Source organism: Rhinopithecus roxellana, chromosome 21 (assembly GCF_007565055.1).
Source record: "Rhinopithecus roxellana isolate Shanxi Qingling chromosome 21, ASM756505v1, whole genome shotgun sequence".
NCBI classification, from domain to species: domain Eukaryota; kingdom Metazoa; phylum Chordata; class Mammalia; order Primates; family Cercopithecidae; genus Rhinopithecus; species Rhinopithecus roxellana.
Window position 1 is genome coordinate 36,723,511 of NC_044569.1, and position 19,490 is coordinate 36,743,000.

Sequence of the window (19,490 nt, forward strand, 5' to 3'; positions counted from 1 at the left end):
CAAATGCTACTCCACCCCAGCAAGCTCTGCTTTTGCCCCTTTTAAAAACTTGAGGCGCTTAGAAGGTATCTAAATAGAAGAAATCCTACGACATGACATCTGCCGGCTTGCAGCCAGGCCAGCGGGAGGCTCATCGAACGCTGCTCTCCTCTCCCTGACAGGGTTCTGCTGGTGGGACATGAAACCTCTGTGCTTGTCCGGCACTTAACTAGGGGATGTTTCTTTCGTGCATATTTTCCACTCCCCCATTGTAATGTTTTAAGGAAACTTGAATTTTGAAATTATAGCTAGTGTTCTGTGTCTTCCTTTGAACTCTTATATCACATTTATTGCAAGAGACGCATGTGTTAGCACAGGTACAAGATTGTTAAAAGTAGAAGTGGATTTCTGTTCTTGCTGTGGGTTCTCCTCATTTTAGAAGAATATTTGTAACTCGTTAAGATATACATTTTAACATGAAATGACCATCACACAGATTTATGTTTGGAAATATTCAAGATAAAATAGTTTGGCATGTAAATCAATTTCAAGATTTATGTACATAAGATTTTTTAAGGAAATAGATAAGATATATAGAACTCCTTTTACTGTATATTAAGGCTATCTCATTCCTACTTCTTACATTTTTTTCTGAAGCTTATTTCAAAATTAATACCGTGCCCTTCCCTCACTAAAAAAAGTTAATCCAAGGGTTGATCATTGCGACTTCATCCCTTTTCCAAGACCTACTGCATAGGAAGTAAGTGAGGCAGAGATGAGATTATGCAATGGATCCTTCTGACGGAAGAGTTCTCTTTGTGTCACCTAATCTGTGTTCACGTAACTTAGGCACTTTGGATTTTTTAGAATACGATTTCAAAAGGCCTGTACCCATAACCCAATTTAATGCTGTATCTCTACTTGGGGCCTCCACGTCTTTCCCGTATGTTGATGAAAGACCATATGCCAAAGGCCACTGAGCATCGTCATTGTGGAGAAAGTGGGAACCACAGAGCTTTCCAGGGCCGGACGCCCACACATTCCCAGCAGAGACACGTTCTTCGTCATGGTGTGGCTCGCCAGCGACACGGCCTGTTTGGTGGCTGGCTCTCTCCGAACGGATTCCCCTCCTCAGACCCCCATGCACGGATGAGCACACACTTAACCCTCCCTCCACAGAGGCATCGTGGCAGTTCTTTCTGTGGATGACTAACAACTCAGGTACTACAAACTGAAGATCGGTATGAGTGGCAGGAGCAATAGGCAGTCAGAAGAGATTTTTCTATTTAATCTTTTACGTGTAACACTTTTTACAGCATGAAGACTTTTGTATTCAATCAAGATTTGTATCATAGTTGACAAATTCTAAAGTGACATCGGGATTCGTTCTTGATTCACCACTAAAGAAAATTTTAAAGTTAATTTTCTTATTTACGGAAGAATTCTCTTTTTATCTTCACAATTGTTTCATGGTCTATTTATACATTGGATGATATTTATTTAATCCAGTTTTGTATTAGAAATGGATAGTGATGCCAAAAGCCACTGTGCTGGCTTTAAAAATAATAAAAATAGCTTTTGTATTATTTTAAAACTCCTGTATATTTACTTCTTTGAGTTTTGCGTGAGTTATCACTGTTGAAAGGTGGACACTTCCTCTAGGTCACGTTTGCCATGGCTTAACACAATAGAACAATGCTGAATTGGCAACATGTTCAAGCCCAGGGCATTTAAATCCTGGAGGATGTCCCAGGTTCCTGCTCTCTGCTTTCTCTCTTGTTTGAAAGCTATTAAAGAGTGACTTGACATGCAGTGCACATCCATCATAATATCAGTGTCTGTTCATGAGAGGTGCCAGATTCTGGACTTCCCAGAAGCACCCATGGAGTTATTGTATATCATCAGGCTCTTTGTAAAGATATATTCATCTAGTTTAGTATGCCTTACATTTCCAAACTGTTAGAGAAGTTTGTAATGGAGAGTCATCATCCTGTTGAAACAAAAAATTACAATATATGTTTTCTTGGATCACCTTATTCCTGGCACTGAGTAGGGACTCCAGATATTTGTGGACTGAAAAAATTAAAGTGATGTTGACTTCCTGAATGTGGCTAAGATGGAATGGTAAGAAATGGCTTTACTGTTCTCTTTGCTTGCTTGTTTGTTTGTAGGAGGCATATTGCTCTGATGGTTTTTGAAATAGAGTGGGTGAGGGAAGGGCTTTTTTTTTTTTTTTTTAAACAAAACTATCAAATTATAAAAAGTGTATTCCCACTACGATGGATTGTCTCAACTATTGGTGGTACTTTTCCAGGTGAATGTTACCCAGAGGCTGGACTCCCTGTGACAGCAAATAGAGTGCTGTCCCTTAAGCACAGGCAGAGGCTTGTACCTGCAAGTGTGCTGTGTGCTCCCCGCGCTGCGAGGCAGGCGTGCGTGCAGGCGTCCACTGGCCCACTTTGCGTCGCGCTTCAGGACTGGGGCCTCAGATGTTCAAACAAATGCTGACCTTCTTGCTGCTGCCGTTACTGTGAGTAAAATCCCCTTTGTCACCCAGGAGCCCACGTCTTCTGCCAGCAGCCAGGAGGCTGGCAGGCTGTCCTGAAAGGAAAGTGGGGAGAACCTGGGATGCTCATGGCTGCTGACTCTGTGGTCAGCTCTAGTTCAGCTTAGGATATGCGTGGAAGTTGTTAAAATAAATGTTACTGATTATGCCATACCACTCACAGTGCTGCCCCCATCATTGAGGACCTTCTCTTGTGACCTGGCACCTTTAAAACATTCAATCCCTTAAGGCCCTACAGAAAAAATGACAGATGACAGTGCACACCCACAGAGACGCCTCACACGCCCCTTCTACCAATGAACGGATGCTTCCCCAGTGTTATTAGTCTGGGCCAATGAAGAGAGTTTTACGTTACTATTTTAGAAATTAGAACAAAGAGGTCATTGGTTACCTTGGTAACCAAGCTCTATAAGAAAGAAATTCTGTGTTTAACATGAGACGGCTCACTTAATGTTATCTCAGCCAATGTTTTAGTAGTTCTGGGTAGAGATGGACAACAGGTGGCCATCTGCCCTGAGATGCTCCTTTTATTTTTGAGGTAGGGTCTCACTTTGTCACCCAGGCGGGAGTGCAGATCATAGCTCACTGCAGCCTCGACCTCCTGAATTCAGTGATCCTCCCACCTCAGCCTGCCGAGTAGCTGGGACTACCGGTGCATACCCCATACCCAACTAATTTTTATTATTTTGTTGGAGACAGGGTCATGCTATGTTAGCCAGGCTGGTCTCAATGTCGTGGCTTCAAGTGATCTCCCCGCCTTGGCCTCCTGAGCAGCTGAAAGTATGCGTGGGACCACTGCCCCTGGCTCAAGGTACTCTTCACCATGTACATTTTCTAGTTACCTTTCAATCATGTTTCTCAGCTTTAGTAATGCTAAATCTTTCTCAGCTTTAGTAATGCTAAGTCTTTCTCTAGTAATGCTGAGTCTTTCTCTAGTAATGCTGAGTCTTTCTCTAGTAATGCTGAGTCTTTCTCTAGTAATGCTGAGTCTTTCTCTAGTAATGCTGAGTCTTTCTCTAGTAATGCTGAGTCTTTCTCTAGTAATGCTGAGTCTTTCTCTAGTAATGCTGAGTCTTTCTCTAGTAATGCTGAGTCTTTCTCTAGTAATGCTGAGTCTTTCTCTAGTAATGCTGAGTCTTTCTCTAGTAATGCTGAGTCTTTCTCTAGTAATGCTGAGTCTTTCTCTAGTAATGCTGAGTCTTTCTCTAGTAATGCTGAGTCTTTCTCTAGTAATGCTGAGTCTTTCTCTAGTAATGCTGAGTCTTTCTCTAGTAATGCTGAGTCTTTCTCTAGTAATGCTGAGTCTTTCTCTAGTAATGCTGAGTCTTTCTCTAGTAATGCTGAGTCTTTCTCTAGTAATGCTGAGTCTTTCTCTAGTAATGCTGAGTCTTTCTCTAGTAATGCTGAGTCTTTCTCTAGTAATGCTGAGTCTTTCTCTAGTAATGCTGAGTCTTTCTCTAGTAATGCTGAGTCTTTCTCTAGTAATGCTGAGTCTTTCTCTAGTAATGCTGAGTCTTTCTCTAGTAATGCTGAGTCTTTCTCTAGTAATGCTGAGTCTTTCTCTAGTAATGCTGAGTCTTTCTCTAGTAATGCTGAGTCTTTCTCTAGTAATGCTGAGTCTTTCTCTAGTAATGCTGAGTCTTCTCTAGTAATGCTGAGTCTTTCTCTAGTAATGCTGAGTCTTTCTCTAGTAATGCTGAGTCTTTCTCTAGTAATGCTGAGTCTTTCTCTAGTAATGCTGAGTCTTTCTCTAGTAATGCTGAGTCTTTCTCTAGTAATGCTGAGTCTTTCTCTAGTAATGCTGAGTCTTTCTCTAGTAATGCTGAGTCTTTCTCTAGTAATGCTGAGTCTTTCTCTAGTAATGCTGAGTCTTTCTCTAGTAATGCTGAGTCTTTCTCTCTCTCTAGTATGCTGAGTCTTTCTCTAGTATGCTGAGTCTTTCTCTAGTATGCTGAGTCTTTCTCTAGTATGCTGAGTCTTTCTCTAGTATGCTGAGTCTTTCTCTAGTATGCTGAGTCTTTCTCTAGTATGCTGAGTCTTTCTCTAGTAATGCTGAGTCTTTCTCTAGTATGCTGAGTCTTTCTCTAGTAATGCTGAGTCTTTCTCTAGTATGCTGAGTCTTCTCTAGTATGCTGAGTCTTTCTCTAGTATGCTGAGTCTTTCTCTAGTATGCTGAGTCTTTCTCTAGTATGCTGAGTCTTTCTCTAGTATGCTGAGTCTTTCTCTAGTATGCTGAGTCTTTCTCTAGTATGCTGAGTCTTTCTCTAGTGATGCTGAGTCTTTCTCTAGTATGCTGAGTCTTTCTCTAGTATGCTGAGTCTTTCTCTAGTAATGCTGAGTCTTTCTCTAGTATGCTGAGTCTTTCTCTAGTATGCTGAGTCTTTCTCTAGTATGCTGAGTCTTTCTCTAGTATGCTGAGTCTTTCTCTAGTAATGCTGAGTCTTTCTCTAGTGATGCTGCTTTTCTCTAGTATGCTGAGTCTTTCTCTAGTATGCTGAGTCTTTCTCTAGTATGCTGAGTCTTTCTCTAGTATGCTGAGTCTTTCTCTAGTATGCTGAGTCTTTCTCTAGTATGCTGAGTCTTTCTCTAGTGATGCTGAGTCTTTCTCTAGTATGCTGAGTCTTTCTCTAGTGATGCTGAGTCTTTCTCTAGTATGCTGAGTCTTTCTCTAGTATGCTGAGTCTTTCTCTAGTAATGCTGAGTCTTTCTCTAGTGATGCTGAGTCTTTCTCTAGTATGCTGAGTCTTTCTCTAGTGATGCTGAGTCTTTCTCTAGTATGCTGAGTCTTTCTCTAGTGATGCTGAGTCTTTCTCTAGTGATGCTGAGTCTTTCTCTAGTATGCTGAGTCTTTCTCTAGTGAATGCTGAGTCTTTCTCTAGTATGCTGAGTCTTTCTCTAGTATGCTGAGTCTTTCTCTAGTATGCTGAGTCTTTCTCTAGTGATGCTGAGTCTTTCTCTAGTATGCTGAGTCTTTCTCTAGTGCTGAGTCTTTCTCTAGTAATGCTGAGTCTTTCTCTAGTATGCTGAGTCTTTCTCTAGTGATGCTGAGTCTTTCTCTAGTATGCTGAGTCTTTCTCTAGTATGCTGAGTCTTTCTCTAGTATGCTGAGTCTTTCTCTAGTATGCTGAGTCTTTCTCTAGTATGCTGAGTCTTTCTCTAGTATGCTGAGTCTTTCTCTAGTATGCTGAGTCTTTCTCTAGTAATGGCTGAGTCTTTCTCTAGTGATGCTGAGTCTTTCTCTAGTGATGCTGAGTCTTTTCTCTAGTGATGCTGAGTCTTTTCTCTAGTGATGCTGAGTCTTTCTCTAGTGATGCTGAGTCTTTCTCTAGTGATGCTGAGTCTTTCTCTAGTGATGCTGAGTCTTTCTCTAGTGATGCTGAGTCTTTCTCTAGTGATGCTGAGTCTTTCTCTAGTGATGCTGAGTCTTTCTCTAGTGTATGCTGAGTCTTTCTCTAGTGATGCTGAGTCTTTCTCTAGTGATGCTGAGTCTTTCTCAGTGATGCTGAGTCTTTTCTCTAGTGATGCTGATTCTTTCTCTAGTGATGCTGAGTCTTTCTCTAGTGATGCTGAGTCTTCTCTAGTGATGCTGAGTCTTTCTCTAGTGCTGCTTGAGCTTTCTCTAGTGATGCTGAGTCTTTCTCTAGTATGCTGAGTCTTTCTCTAGTGATGCTGAGTCTTTCTCTAGTGATGCTGAGTCTTTCTCTAGTGATGCTGAGTCTTTCTCTAGTGATGCTGAGTCTTTCTCTAGTGATGCTGAGTCTTTCTCTAGTATGCTGAGTCTTTCTCTAGTATGCTGAGTCTTTCTCTAGTATGCTGAGTCTTTCTCTAGTGATGCTGAGTCTTTCTCTAGTATGCTGAGTCTTTCTCTAGTGATGCTGAGTCTTTCTCTAGTGATGAGTCTTTCTCTAGTATGCTGAGTCTTTCTCTAGTATGCTGAGTCTTTCTCTAGTATGCTGAGTCTTTCTCTAGTGATGCTGAGTCTTTCTCTAGTGATGCTGAGTCTTTCTCTAGTATGCTGAGTCTTTCTCTAGTATGCTGAGTCTTTCTCTAGTGATGCTGAGTCTTTCTCTAGTATGCTGAGTCTTTCTCTAGTGATGCTGAGTCTTTCTCTAGTGATGCTGAGTCTTTCTCTAGTATGCTGAGTCTTTCTCTAGTGATGCTGAGTCTTTCTCTAGTGATGCTGAGTCTTTCTCTAGTGATGCTGAGTCTTTCTCTAGTGATGCTGAGTCTTTCTCTAGTGATGCTGAGTCTTTCTCTAGTGATGCTGAGTCTTTCTCTAGTGATGCTGAGTCTTTCTCTAGTGATGCTGAGTCTTTCTCTAGTGATGCTGAGTCTTTCTCTAGTGATGCTGAGTCTTTCTCTAGTGATGCTGAGTCTTTCTCTAGTGATGCTGAGTCTTTCTCTAGTGATGCTGAGTCTTTCTCTAGTGATGCTGAGTCTTTCTCTAGTGATGCTGAGTCTTTCTCTAGTGATGCTGAGTCTTTCTCTAGTGATGCTGAGTCTTTCTCTAGTGATGCTGAGTCTTTCTCTAGTGATGCTGAGTCTTCTCTAGTGATGCTGAGTCTTTCTCTAGTGATGCTGAGTCTTTCTCTAGTGATGCTGAGTCTTTCTCTAGTGATGCTGAGTCTTTCTCTAGTGATGCTGAGTCTTTCTCTAGTGATGCTGAGTCTTTCTCTAGTGATGCTGAGTCTTTCTCTAGTATGCTGAGTCTTTCTCTAGTGATGCTGAGTCTTTCTCTAGTGATGCTGAGTCTTTCTCTAGTATGCTGAGTCTTTCTCTAGTGATGCTGAGTCTTTCTCTAGTGATGCTGAGTCTTTCTCTAGTGATGCTGAGTCTTTCTCTAGTGATGCTGAGTCTTTCTCTAGTGATGCTGAGTCTTTCTCTAGTGATGCTGAGTCTTTCTCTAGTGATGCTGAGTCTTTCTCTAGTGATGCTGAGTCTTTCTCTAGTGATGCTGAGTCTTTCTCTAGTGATGCTGAGTCTTTCTCTAGTGATGCTGAGTCTTTCTCTAGTGATGCTGAGTCTTTCTCTAGTGATGCTGAGTCTTTCTCTAGTGATGCTGAGTCTTTCTCTAGTGATGCTGAGTCTTTCTCTAGTGATGCTGAGTCTTTCTCTAGTGATGCTGAGTCTTTGTCCTTTCTTTTCTTTTTTTCTTTTTTTTCTTTTTGAGACAGAGTCTTGCTCTGTTGCCCAGGCTGGAGTGCAGTGGCGTCATCTCAGCTCACTGCAACCTCCGCCTCCCGGGTTCAAGTGATTCTCCTGCCTCAGCCTCCCGAATAGCTGGGATTACAGGCACGCATCACTGTACCTGGCCAATTTTTATATTTTTAGTAGAGACGGGGTGTCACCATGTTGGCCAGGCTGATCTTGAACTCCTGACCTCAGGTGATCTGCCCACTTCGGCCTCCCAAAGTGCTGGGATTACAGGCGTGAGCCACCGTGCTCAGCCTTCTTCTTTCTTCTTTCTTCTTTCTTCTTCTTCTTCTTCAGCAGTTTCAAGCTTACTGAAAAGCTGTAAGGCAAGAACTGAGAACTCTCCATGTGCAGGCCTCCATAGACCCCACTCGCGTGCTGCCCATGTCTGAGTGACGGTGTCTTCCTAGCACACCACACTTGCCATAGCCTGGTATTGCTTATAGCTCTGAAGTTTGCTTGCCATGGTACAGATGAAACTGTCTGCCAGGAGACCTGAAAGCTGCCCAACCTGTGTGGCAGGGGCATGCTCTTAAGGGCTTTTGCCACAACCTGAGGTAAGGCAGGCAGGCAGGCTGCTGACCCCTGGTGAGCTAATAGCCTGGCCACCACATTGGAAGGTAGATTCCGACTCAGGGTCATCTCTAGTTTTCACATGAACTTTAAATCAGAAGCAGGAACTTAGCTGAGAGGTGGAGGGGCCCTGGCTGGTGCTGGAGGTAGTGGAAGGAGTCACTATTTTATGGATGCCCTGGAGTCTTGACTCCAGGCGCTTGTAAGATTCCGGAGCTGGATGAACAAACCATTTCCTGGTGGTGGGAAGTCGAGGTAAGGGGGTGTAGGAGGAGCAGCCCTGGCCTGCCTCACTGAGACAAGGTTGGAGTTTCCTAGAAGGTGGATGAGAGTGCCAATTGAAATCAGGCTGTTTCTGAAAAAAAACAGACCACTCATTTTCCTTCTATGGCATTGCGGTCACAGGGAGTTGCTCCGGCGTCTTGTGCTGTAGGGTTAACACAACTGTAGGCTGGTTTAACACAGTCTCGCCTGTGCTGCTGGGTCGACCTTGCCTTCATACCGCATCATTTAGGATTTCAGTGACTACTGTTTACAATAGAGGAATCACAATAGAGAAATATGCCAACGTGCTTCACTTCATATTGTCTTTTTTTTGAGAAAGAGGCAAGAATACTGCAGAGTCTTGGATTTAATTATAACATCTTGCCAAATAGTGGCTTAGAAAATATTTTGTTGTTGCATGAGGGAAAATATATTTCTGTTATAGATGGAACTGTGTCCTCCCAAAATGTGTGTTTTGAAGCTCTCCCAATGCAACTGTGTTTGGAGACAGGGGCTTTAGGGAGGGAATTCAGGTTGGAGATAGGGGCTTTAAGGAGGGAATTCAGGTTAAATGAGGTCATAAGACCAGGGCTCTTATCCAGTAAGACTGGTGTCCTTAGATGAGAAAGAGACACGTGAGGCCACTCTCTCTGCCATGTGAGGATGCAGCAAGAAGGCAGCCGTCTGCAAGCAAAGGAGAGAGGCCTCACCAGAAACCGACACCTTGATCTTGGACTTACAGCCTCTAGAACTGAGAAAATAACTGTCTGTTGTTTAAGCCACCCAGTTTGTAGCATTCTCTTGTGGCTTCCTAAGCAGACTAACAAACAAACACCCAACATGAACTGATGGCTTCGCTCTCTTCTGTAAAAATTGCTGTGAGAGAACTTTTCACTCACTGTTCTATAGTTTCTCCCTCAGTCCCTGGTTCTTTCTTCTCACATAGTCCCAATTCCAATTTATAGTTCATGGCCCAGGCAGAATCATTCACCACGGTGTCTCCTGGGCTAAACCAGCACCTGCTGTGCTCACTTCTTGACTGGCTCCTCATCGTCAGCCCTCTGTAGAAATTTCATTTCCTCCATGCCAGGTACTTCACGCTCCAAGCTCAGAGACTGTTCTATTAATTTCATACACGTTCCCTGCCCCTACAGATGGGCAGGCCAGCACTGAATGGCAGGGTGTGGCTGTGCAGATGGAAGCGTGATCACTATGGCTTTCTATGTTCAGTTCCACAGACCCTCATGGCGCCTCTAGCCTCTACTGACCGTGGTCCTGGCAACCTGTGCGGGCCATGGGGAAGGTCCTGACAGCCTGCGCGGATGGTGGGGAAGGGCGTCTGCGTCCATGAGGCTGGGGCTCCAGCAGCCCCTCTTCTTGGCTCTCAGCCTGGTGAGTTAATTTCCAGTCACCTTCAGGAGAAAGTAGGCAGACCGCTTCAGGGAAGTGTTCAGTGAGCACACAAGCTCCCTGGCTTAGTTCCTGTCTTGCTGTGTTTTATTTTAAAATACTCAACCAAGTATTGTACTGTCATGGTAAAAGCTAGCTTACGATGTACCCTTGGTTTGTCTTCTAATGCATTTTCCACATATGTTACATTAAGATAGACTTGCCAATGAAAAGAATACAGTTTTTAAAATGTAATTATCTTTGCATGATTTTCCAAATTCCTCAGTTGGAAGGGGTCTGGGCGGAGAAGTGTAGCCGGTGGACGTGGGCTTTCTGTCTGCCGTGCCTGCCAGGCGAGCTCAGGCGGCCATGCCTCCAGCCTCGGCGGTTTTTCCCGCTATTGCAATGAATGCAGTCATAGTCCCAAGCTTCTCACACTTGCTCCTCATGCTGGAGTCTGCGGCTGTCTGACCCCTGGGAAACAGGAGCATGTACTCCTACCCTCAGTCAGCATGGAAGTTCCCCTCCGCAAAGGTCACAAATGCAGAGCATTTCTCACAGCTGCTGCTGAGACACAGAAGGGAACTGGGGGTTCCATTAAAAGCAAAACAAAGGCTGGGTGTGGTGGCTCACTCCTGTAATCCTAGCACTTTGGGAGGCTGAGGTGGGCAGATCCGCTTGAGGTCAGGATGAGACTAGCCTGGGCAACATGGCGAGATCCTGTCTCTACAAAAAATACAAAAATTAGCTGGGTGTGGTGGTACGCACCTGTAGTCCCAGCTACATGGGAGGCTTTGGCAGGAGGATAGCTTGAGCCTGGGAGGTTGAGGCTGCAGTGAGCCAAGACTGCACCACTGCACTCCAACCTGGGTGACAAAGTAAGATCCTGTCTCAAAAAAAAAGAAAAAGAAAAAACGAAAGAGACTTTCGTCTATCTTTTTGAAGAAAAATTATTGTAACCAAAGGCAACTATAAGTAAAACATCGCTTCACACTCTTTCATGCTTTCAGAGAAAAAGGTGGCAAGGGGAAATCGTTCAAGCCTCCCGGGTTCACATCTGCAGGGTATGTACACTAGCAACACAGCAGAACACAGAGAGACTTGGAAGCTTGTCTTCAGAGACAGTAAGTATATTTTTCCTGGTGAGAGAATCAGTGCCCTACAACTACCTCTGTTCCACTTTCTTCAGTAGCCATAGACCCTCTGATGAGGACACCCCTCCAACAGGCACCACCAGGCAGCCCTGCCTCAAGACCCAGAGGCACCAAGTCACATCAGCTCTGCAGCTCTGCAGACCTGGCTCTCGCTTGATGTGGGCCTGTGTACTCCAGCCCAGAACATGAAAGAAGACATCCATGCAAATACCATTAAAAGTTTATTGTTTTATTTCAATATTCAGGAACAGTGTACACTTTCCATTCAGCCATCGTCACAGCACGTGCTGTTCGGTGCGGCCATGTATGGATGGCAGAGCCGACCTCAGCTCAGCCACGCAGAGTGTTTCTGCTGAAAAATTTGGGGGTTTGTGTCTGGAGTTTTGTTCTTTGTGTAACCCTCTCATCTTCGAGGCTGTATATTAATAGACATGATATTAAGCCCACACAAAACATTCAGAATTAGAGTGGGATTAAGAAGACGCGTTTTGGCATCACGCTGACTACTCATCTTCATCCTCGGGGAGGGTGATGCCAGCGTGGGGCTCTTTGGAAGGCGTATCATGGGTGCGCTAAAATCAAAAGGTGGGTCAGTAGGTTAGGGAGGGAGGAGCAAAAGGAGATGTCAGCAGGTGTTAGGAAGGATGTGGTCAGAAGAGCTCTTCTCTGTCTCCACGGGGCCGTCCGCTCAGCCCGTGTGTCTCGGTGAGTAATTCGGGAGCAGGTGCACGCCTGTGCCTACTCGCTACGACGCGTCTTCTGGGAGGAGGTGGATGAGCCGGTTATCTTCTTGGAGGGTTAGTGCTGGCCACTGTGCACTGCCGCTGCCTGCACGCCCCATCACCGTCACAGCCAGTGTCTAAGGGTGACTGGCGCGGCTGCGAGGCTGTCCAGAGGACTCCTACCCTTCTGCTCTGAGTGTGCAAGTCTTCCTGGACTCTCCGGCTGTGGGCTTTGGTTTGGAAACGAGGTTGTTCATAGAGGCTGCTCTGGGGCCACCATGCAGGGCAACAGTGACGTCCAGAGGCCGCCTGCTTGACATCTCCATCACCAAATCTCCAGGAAGACCCTGTCTCCTGTGTGAGGCCATTGCCCAGCCCACATTTGCCTCCTTTTCCTCCCTCTGCCACACGCGAATTCAGCTAATTGGGGTGTGTGGGCAGCCACGACCTGGGGGCATGCCCCGCTCTCTGTGCTGCCCCACGTTGGACTCTAACAGCTGCCCAGCCCGCATGTCACGTACCAAAAGCTCCCACATGTAGTAAGCCACTCCTTGACTGTCTAATCCTGTTAGGAAAAATGAAGTCCACTTTAGGAGGTGAGAGAAGGACAGAAAAAAAAAACAAAGGAAGCTTGGATGTCAACAGTCCTCTCTGCCACCCACGTCCTCTGTCTCTGCAGCTGTGTGCCTCCACTGCAGTGCCCAGCAAAAGCGCAAGGGTGTCACAGCCACGGCGAAAAGAAAGTCCAAGGGTGGAGGGGTGAACGTGGAGGGACGCCTGTGCACCTGGCCCCCTGAAGACCCATGAGTGTCTGGGGGCGCACTGTGGGGTAAGGAATGCGACCTTCACACAGAAAGTGACAGTTTGAACTGTTTTCTGTTTTCATTTGCTTCATTTAACTGTTGGCCAGAAATTGCCGGTAGGCTGCCGTGTGCCTGACCCTAGGACGTGCACAACTCCACAGGCATTAGGGGAGAGGTCATCTGCTCTAACTAGGTAATGGGGGCAAATGGGATTAAAGTTTTAAGGCAGTTATATTAAGAAGCTGAGGACAGGATTCCGGAACCAGGTGGGTTTTCAGCGTCTAGCCATGGGTGATCCAGAGCGACTATCTCTTCCTCCCTGAAAAGGAAGAAAAAGGAGTTAGGATGAGAGCACCGCGGAGTCCTCCCACACCAGCATCCCTCTGCTGTGGTCCCAGGTGGGTGCTGAGCCCCTGGGTGTCTCTCTCATCTGCTAACAGAAACGGCACCACGGAGTGTTCGTCTTCTCATTCCTTTTCTCCCGACCTCCCTCAGCAAATGCTAATTGAATTTTCAGTTCTGTGAGAAAGATTCTCTGGCATCTGATTCCCAGGCCCCAGGGAGGGGTGCCTGGCATCACGACGCTTCTGTGCCACAACACTGCTCTTCTGTGGGTGAAGGTGTAACCGCTCATTGCTTGGCTTTGAAGGAGCACTTCGTCTCTTCAGCCAGAGATTCCAGAGCGACTGGGGGGAACTGCCAACCACAACAGGAGCAAGTTCCTTTTCGGAGGGACCCTAGCACACCCCTTGCTGCACGCACCAGAAAAGAGCAAAGCCACATGTCCGTCCCTGGGGACGTCCCTCCTATGTGCCATCTCATCTGCCACACCAGACAAATCAAATGCACAGGGAGCTTTGTCTGCAAACTTTGACTTGAAGGGGTCTTAAGCCATGCATTTACATGTTTGCGGGACAAATAATTTCGATGCTTAAGAAAGAGCTGGCAGCTAATTGAAATGGTGCACAGGTGTGCCACGGCCCACGATGTGGAGGTAGCCAGGCGTGGGCATCCCTCTAGAAGGAGGCACGCGTTGGTCACACAGAATGTCATTTAGATTGACAAAGCAGAACTGCACTTTTTCTGCATTGAGATTTTTATTCAAATTTTAGTCTCTCTCCTTGGGTTTCCTCTTTTATGAAATGATCAATTTTGGTGAAGAGTCCCCAGAAAGCAAGACAGAGAAGAAATATGCTCTTTACCGTGGCTGATCAGCAATAAACTAACACTGTCCTCATCTAATTCTGTGGCTTCCACACTGCCCAGTAAATGAATAACCGGAATGCGGACGCCAAGAATCCTTACAAATAACGCAACTAACAGACCAAGGTGACAGTTCTGACTTCTTGGGGGGTTTTCCACGTACATACTTAGCATTATAAACAAGCCTCTATGTTGTGGTTAAACAACTCACTTAAGGGATTTTTGTTTTCACAAGTGAAAACGTTTATGAAATTCTCGCCTGCGAAACTGCCTTAGGAACCATCTAGTGAGATTTCCCTCCCAATACAGGGGCTTTCTTACATACCGCGGAGGCCTCCTGCTGGCCTGGGGGCTGACAGGTGTAGGGCCCTGCCCTTTGAGGGCCAGCCTCTCCCTCAGGAGCGTGGGTTTTTCCTGTTTGATTCTGGCTTAACTTGAACATCCCTGGCATTGGAGCTGCCCTCTGGAGTAGCCCAGAAGTCAGCACGCACCTCACCTTTTGCTGCATTTCCAAGAGATCAGCCTTTGGACTTCCTGGAAAGCGGTAGAACCATTGTCCTATGAAACAAAGTGCTTCTGTGCTAAAATGGAGCAAGTTCCCTACAGCCTCTGGCAAGGCGACCCACTGAGACACCCTCTTAACTTTCTTGACGCTCCCTTTCGACATTGAAAATGGTGGGCATGTTGGTTTTACTTTTTATAATTGAACCTACAATTTGTTGAGCACTGACCATGCCGGAAACCCATTTTTCCCCATTTTCTCTTTTGTGCTCACGGCATCCCCTGGAGTAGGTGTTCGTATCATCCTTTCTTTACAGCCCAGGAGCCAAAGCTCAGCCAGCCCGAGGGAGCCAGGATTGGAGCCTGTGTGGATGCAGCAGTCACACTTCTCTTTATTATGTGTCATGCAACTTGGAGTCGCATGATCTAAGCATCTGATCTGCCCTGGGCTCAGGTCAGGATAAGACTGAACTCACAAGGTGAGGGTTAGACTGACCTCCTCTCTCAGGACAGGAAAAGAACAGAACCTACTGCAAAAGGCAGATACTGTTGCCTCCACTTTGACGCCTCACAACTGCACAGCAACACTACAGGTGGGAAACCGTTCACATGTATGTTCGTGGAAGTTAACACACAGGGAAACAGGAGGCCCCTATGATGTTCGATGTGGTTTCCGAGCGATGGGGTGACCTGCATAGTTTTTTCTACCCAGTTCCTACTGACAATGCTAGACTTCCAGATTTGAGTCTTTTCCTCTCACTACTGATTTCCAACAGAAATCAGAACAGAAAGAACAGAAAGATGGTAAAATGACATTAAATGCTATGAAGTTCCTGTCCTCTCCACCTGCCTGCCTCTAAACCCCTCATTTCTGGGGGAGCTGTGATTTATTAATCTATTGGAACTGCTCCAAGTCAACTCATTAAGCCATACGGCCATAGTAGGCCAGTTATGAACTTTTTATGCAGTAAAATTTAATTACAACCATATGATTTGCAATTTGCTTTGATACATTGATGCTTCCCTTGAACTCTACGGAAATTAAATAATTTTTAAAAGCTGCTTACCAAAAAATTCAGGGAAAATACTGAACTTATTTAAGAAAACACATGCGTGTAGTACATTGGTTATATCTGTACACCGTAAACATGCAGATCTAAATGCAGCTTTCTGTTCCTCAGGGTGGTCTTGGTAAGCTCTGGCCTTGCAAGCATTTCGAGTGACTGGTTGTAAGCCTTGCATATATTGCAAGGAAATACTTGCTAAATGGGGCCCCTCACTCATCTGGGTCATCCCATGAACTCTGAGCCAGCACTCAACTCTCTCGGTGTGCCTAACAGTCCTTAAGCTGGTAGTGGAGGAATTAGTTATCCAGATGGGATGAATCCGTGTTTCCCAGGTGAGCACGGTGTCTGCAAAATCATCACAACTGGCAACACCTTGTTCACCCTTGGACATTCTGACTCAGTGAGCCTGTGGCAGAGCCCAGACAGGGGTCTGGGCGTGCATCCCAGGCGATTCAGAGGCAGGTGAGGTACTGGCCAGGTGGGGCGGGGCCGTCCTGACTGCAGTGCTGGGTTCAGACACTGCTCCCCGGGGAGCCTCATCTCCGCCCTCTTGTGGCCACACCCCAGAACTGCGGCAGTGTACAGCATGATGGTCCTGAGACTTGAATACTTGGAGAATTTATTTTCTTACTCAGAATTTACGTTGAGGAGTGAATCCTGCTTACCACTTTATCTGACATAAAGCAAGTAAGCAGCTCAGTTACTCACCGCTCACTTCATATATTAAAAGCTTTTCCTAAGACCGGCTATCCTTAAGATCTTGGGCTGTGCCATGAATCGCCTATTGTCCACAGAACCTCCCAGAACCTTCCAGAATTGAGGCTCCTGGCAGAGGTTCTGCACTCACCAAGGACGTGGGGGGACCGTGTCTGTGCCCATGTGGATCCCAGCTGCTGGGCAGAGCACACTGCACATCCAGACTCAATAAATACATGGAGTCAAAGGTGAGGTCACTGAATCAATGAGGATGTTACACACCAAGAAAGACCCTCCTCTCTGCAGCCTGGGGAGGACCCCAGAGGCCTGGTCTCCTCCAAGACAAAAATGCAAACGCAGGTGCCTCGGGGGGACTCCCAGGCCTTCTGGCTTCGCGGTTCTCTCCCGGCCCTGCCTGGAGCTTCATGTGCCTCCCCTTTTGCTTCACGAGAGCAGTTGTCTAAGAGTTCCAGGTTTTCTGGGTGACGTTTAACAATAACAAGGGTGACTGCTTATCTAAGGAATCCGAGCCTCGCACCTGCCAGCCCGTTTTGTGTTTGTCACTACCTTTTACTTTCACGGCGATTTTGTGAGCTGAGTGGGTGGGTTACCTCCATTTTACAGATGAGAAAACCGAGGCTCAGAGACAGGGCTCACAAACAACGGGCCTGGCCTTCGTCCTGGGTCTGGCTCCAGGTCCTCATGAGCCAACGGGCCACTCCCCACTCCCTGAGGTCTCCTGGGCATCCCCTCCCGTGGCTCCAGGGATCTCCCCCAACACCCACGTCTGCTCGGTTCCTGCTTGCTCTCTGAGGGCTGCAACCCCCGGGCATGGGCAAGTTGGATTCCAGCTGGGCCCTGCCCCGGAGTCAAGCTCAGCTGCCTGCTCCAGGGCCCCTGCACAGCCCAGGCGCAGCCCTTCCTCAGGGGCCTCCGGCTCCACAGGCATCTCGGAGGAAACCCACGCGTAAATGCGAGTGAGCAATGCCACCTGAGCCCCTGCACGCCTCCTGGGCCAGAGCACGCCCGGGGTACAGTGCGGCTGAGTCAGAGGCGGCAGCCACCCTTGTGCTCAGCTCAGCTGGGGAGTCTGGGACCCTTTAGTCCCCGCTCAGTGGAGCTGAGCAGAGGGTACCTTACCAGCTTAAAAATTCTGGAAAGCGTGCCCTGGGCATCGACTCCCTTGAATCCCTTGTGAGCCGATTTATAGTCGGACGCTCTGCCTCCGTAGCCAAATCCTGGTTTCTGCCCTTCGGCCCCCTGCAAGAAAAGACCACAGAGCTCAGCCTCCACCCGCAGTGCTGGGCAGGCTGCTTGAGCCACTGGGAGCTGCCACCAGGGCCCCGGGGAAGGGCCCAGGGGAAGGGCCCAGGCCCCGGACTGGACTGGCGAGTGGTTCAGGAGCCACGGGCCAGCACCGCGCTGAGGGGGTGGGGGCGGGAGAGGCTGCTCCCCCAGGTCTACCAGGGTGTTGGCCGCAGAGAGAGGAGCGCTCTGGTTTGGGCGGAGGCTCTCTCATGAGATAATGCGGCCCAAACACACATATTTTAAGGATCTAAATCATTTAGGGAACAGTTGCTTACCTTCACGCTGTGGGGTGTTCAAGAGAAGATTAGCAAACATCAAGCAAATCAAGGTAAGGAGGCTCCTGCCTACACGTGTTTGGAGGACTCGGACCCTGGGGGGCTGTGCGGTGTGTAGGTGCCAGTCCCTGGAGGCCCTGGCCCGCGCCCTTTCCTGGGGGCTCCTTTTGCTGATTGATTTGCATAGATTGGATTCTGGTCACACGGGCCCTGTGGTTCTAGGATTTGTCTGGGAAATCGAGAGTCCTTGGCCTTAGTGAAATGTCGAGCCACGTATCTTTTATAAAGTTTTGAGACAAAATCTGAGCTCTCTCCCAGGCGTGAGCAGGAATCAGTCTCCCTTGGCCATAGCTCGGACTGGGAGCAAGGCCCTTGCCAGGAGCCCGGGGCTGCTGAACTGGACAGAGGGAGGAGGCAGGCCTGGCTGGCACGGGGGGCAGCCGCGTCCTGGCAGCAGCGGGACAGCATCTCAACTCCCCCACCTCCCATTCCCCTAGCACCTTTCTAGCTCCTCCAGCTGTGTGGCCTTGGGCAAGGGCAGGAACCTCTCTGAGCTTCAGTTTCCTCATCTACACAATGGGGTTGTGCGAGAACACAAGCCATTCATGGAGATGCCGCTCCTCAGGTGGAGGCTGCCAACTCTGGGCTTTGGTGCCAGCTGTCGTTATGGAAGAGCAGGCCGCCCTGCCCTGGCCTCATCAGCCCAGCAGCCCCTCTGGCTTCCTCATGGGCCGGGTGACCTCAGGGGCTTCCTGACACACACGGGTGCGAGTGTCCCAGGACCAGCCTCTGCTTGCTACTGTGCTGTCTTCTCAAGTGGGAACTCCACTGCAAACACGGGGAGGAATGGAAGGGGCTCGCTGTGGAGTCTGGACGCGGTGGACGTTAACACCTGGGGGCGAAGGGTCCTCCCACGGTGGGTGCACTGTCTGTGGGAAGGCCGACCGCGCTGTTAGCTTTTCAGGGTGGCATCTTGTTGGTCTCGTGAATCTCTACTCAATGGACAGGGTCCAGACTGCACTTTACGTTTTACCAACAAGAAATGGGAGCCTCTCCTGGTGCCCTCTCCTGAAGACTTGTGGAGACCAAACCAAACTGTCCCCCTCCATCAGCCTGCAGTCTTTTTTCCATTTCATTAAAGTGTTTTAGGACAGGGAGGACCTTGAGCAACCTAGTCCATCTCTTATTTAGAGGTGAGGAAGATGACGCCAGAGGGCTCAAGGCTTCCAGAGCACCTGGCTGCACCCACAGCCTCTGCCAGGCGCTTCCCACCCTACATGCTACTTGTACAGTTTTCTTTTCATTCAACCTGTGCTTGGGAGCGAGCATGGCCACTCAGAACCAGGCAGCTGCTTTTGTGTGAACAGTTGATTCAGGGGCTATCCAGTGAGGTGAGGGACAGGGGATGTGTGGCAAGAAGGTCTAAGCACTGTGCACGAGGGGACAGCCAGCCTCGCCCTTGCGTCCCAGAGGTTTCCAGGTTTGCACTCACTCCCTGATGGCAGAGGGTGCGGGAGGCCAGGCTGTCAGCCTGGCTCTACATGGCAGAATGCCGCTTCCCCTGCAAGCGCTACGTCATTCTGTCTTAGTCTAATTGCTTGTCTCCAAAAATAAAGAGTTTTCGAGAACTAAATCCGGGGATTGACTTTCAGATTAATAATCTGCTTGGCCTTTCCTCCTTTCAAATCCTCAGTCATGTTTATCTTTGGGCAACCTAGAATGTACCGGGAAACATACAACACAGTTTAGAAAGAGAAAGTGAGGCTCTCCGGAACTCCAGACAAGGAGAGAGTCCTG

General features: G+C 47.7%; 1 protein-coding gene and 1 long non-coding RNA gene across 5 annotated transcripts in view; one reads left to right on the forward strand and one right to left on the reverse strand.

Annotated features, from left to right (window-relative positions):
• The first annotated feature begins 3,257 nt into the window (after positions 1-3,257).
• LOC115895459 lies at positions 3,258-11,327 on the forward strand. The gene is made up of 3 exons (XR_004055628.1): positions 3,258-3,356; positions 9,806-9,967; positions 10,975-11,327. It is a non-coding gene; the product is annotated as an uncharacterized LOC115895459 (long non-coding RNA).
• Positions 11,327-19,490, reverse strand: part of MBP (myelin basic protein) — a 154,035-nt gene continuing 145,871 nt past the window's right edge. For all 4 annotated transcript variants that reach the window (XM_010355241.2, XM_010355240.2, XM_030925734.1 and 1 more), the window contains 2 exons: positions 17,251-17,370; positions 11,327-12,962 (listed from right to left, as the gene is read on the reverse strand). In XM_010355241.2, coding sequence (XP_010353543.1) covers positions 12,918-12,962; positions 17,251-17,370 — 165 coding nt within the window. In that variant the 3' untranslated portion in view covers positions 11,327-12,917. The remainder of the gene's footprint in view (positions 12,963-17,250; positions 17,371-19,490) is intronic.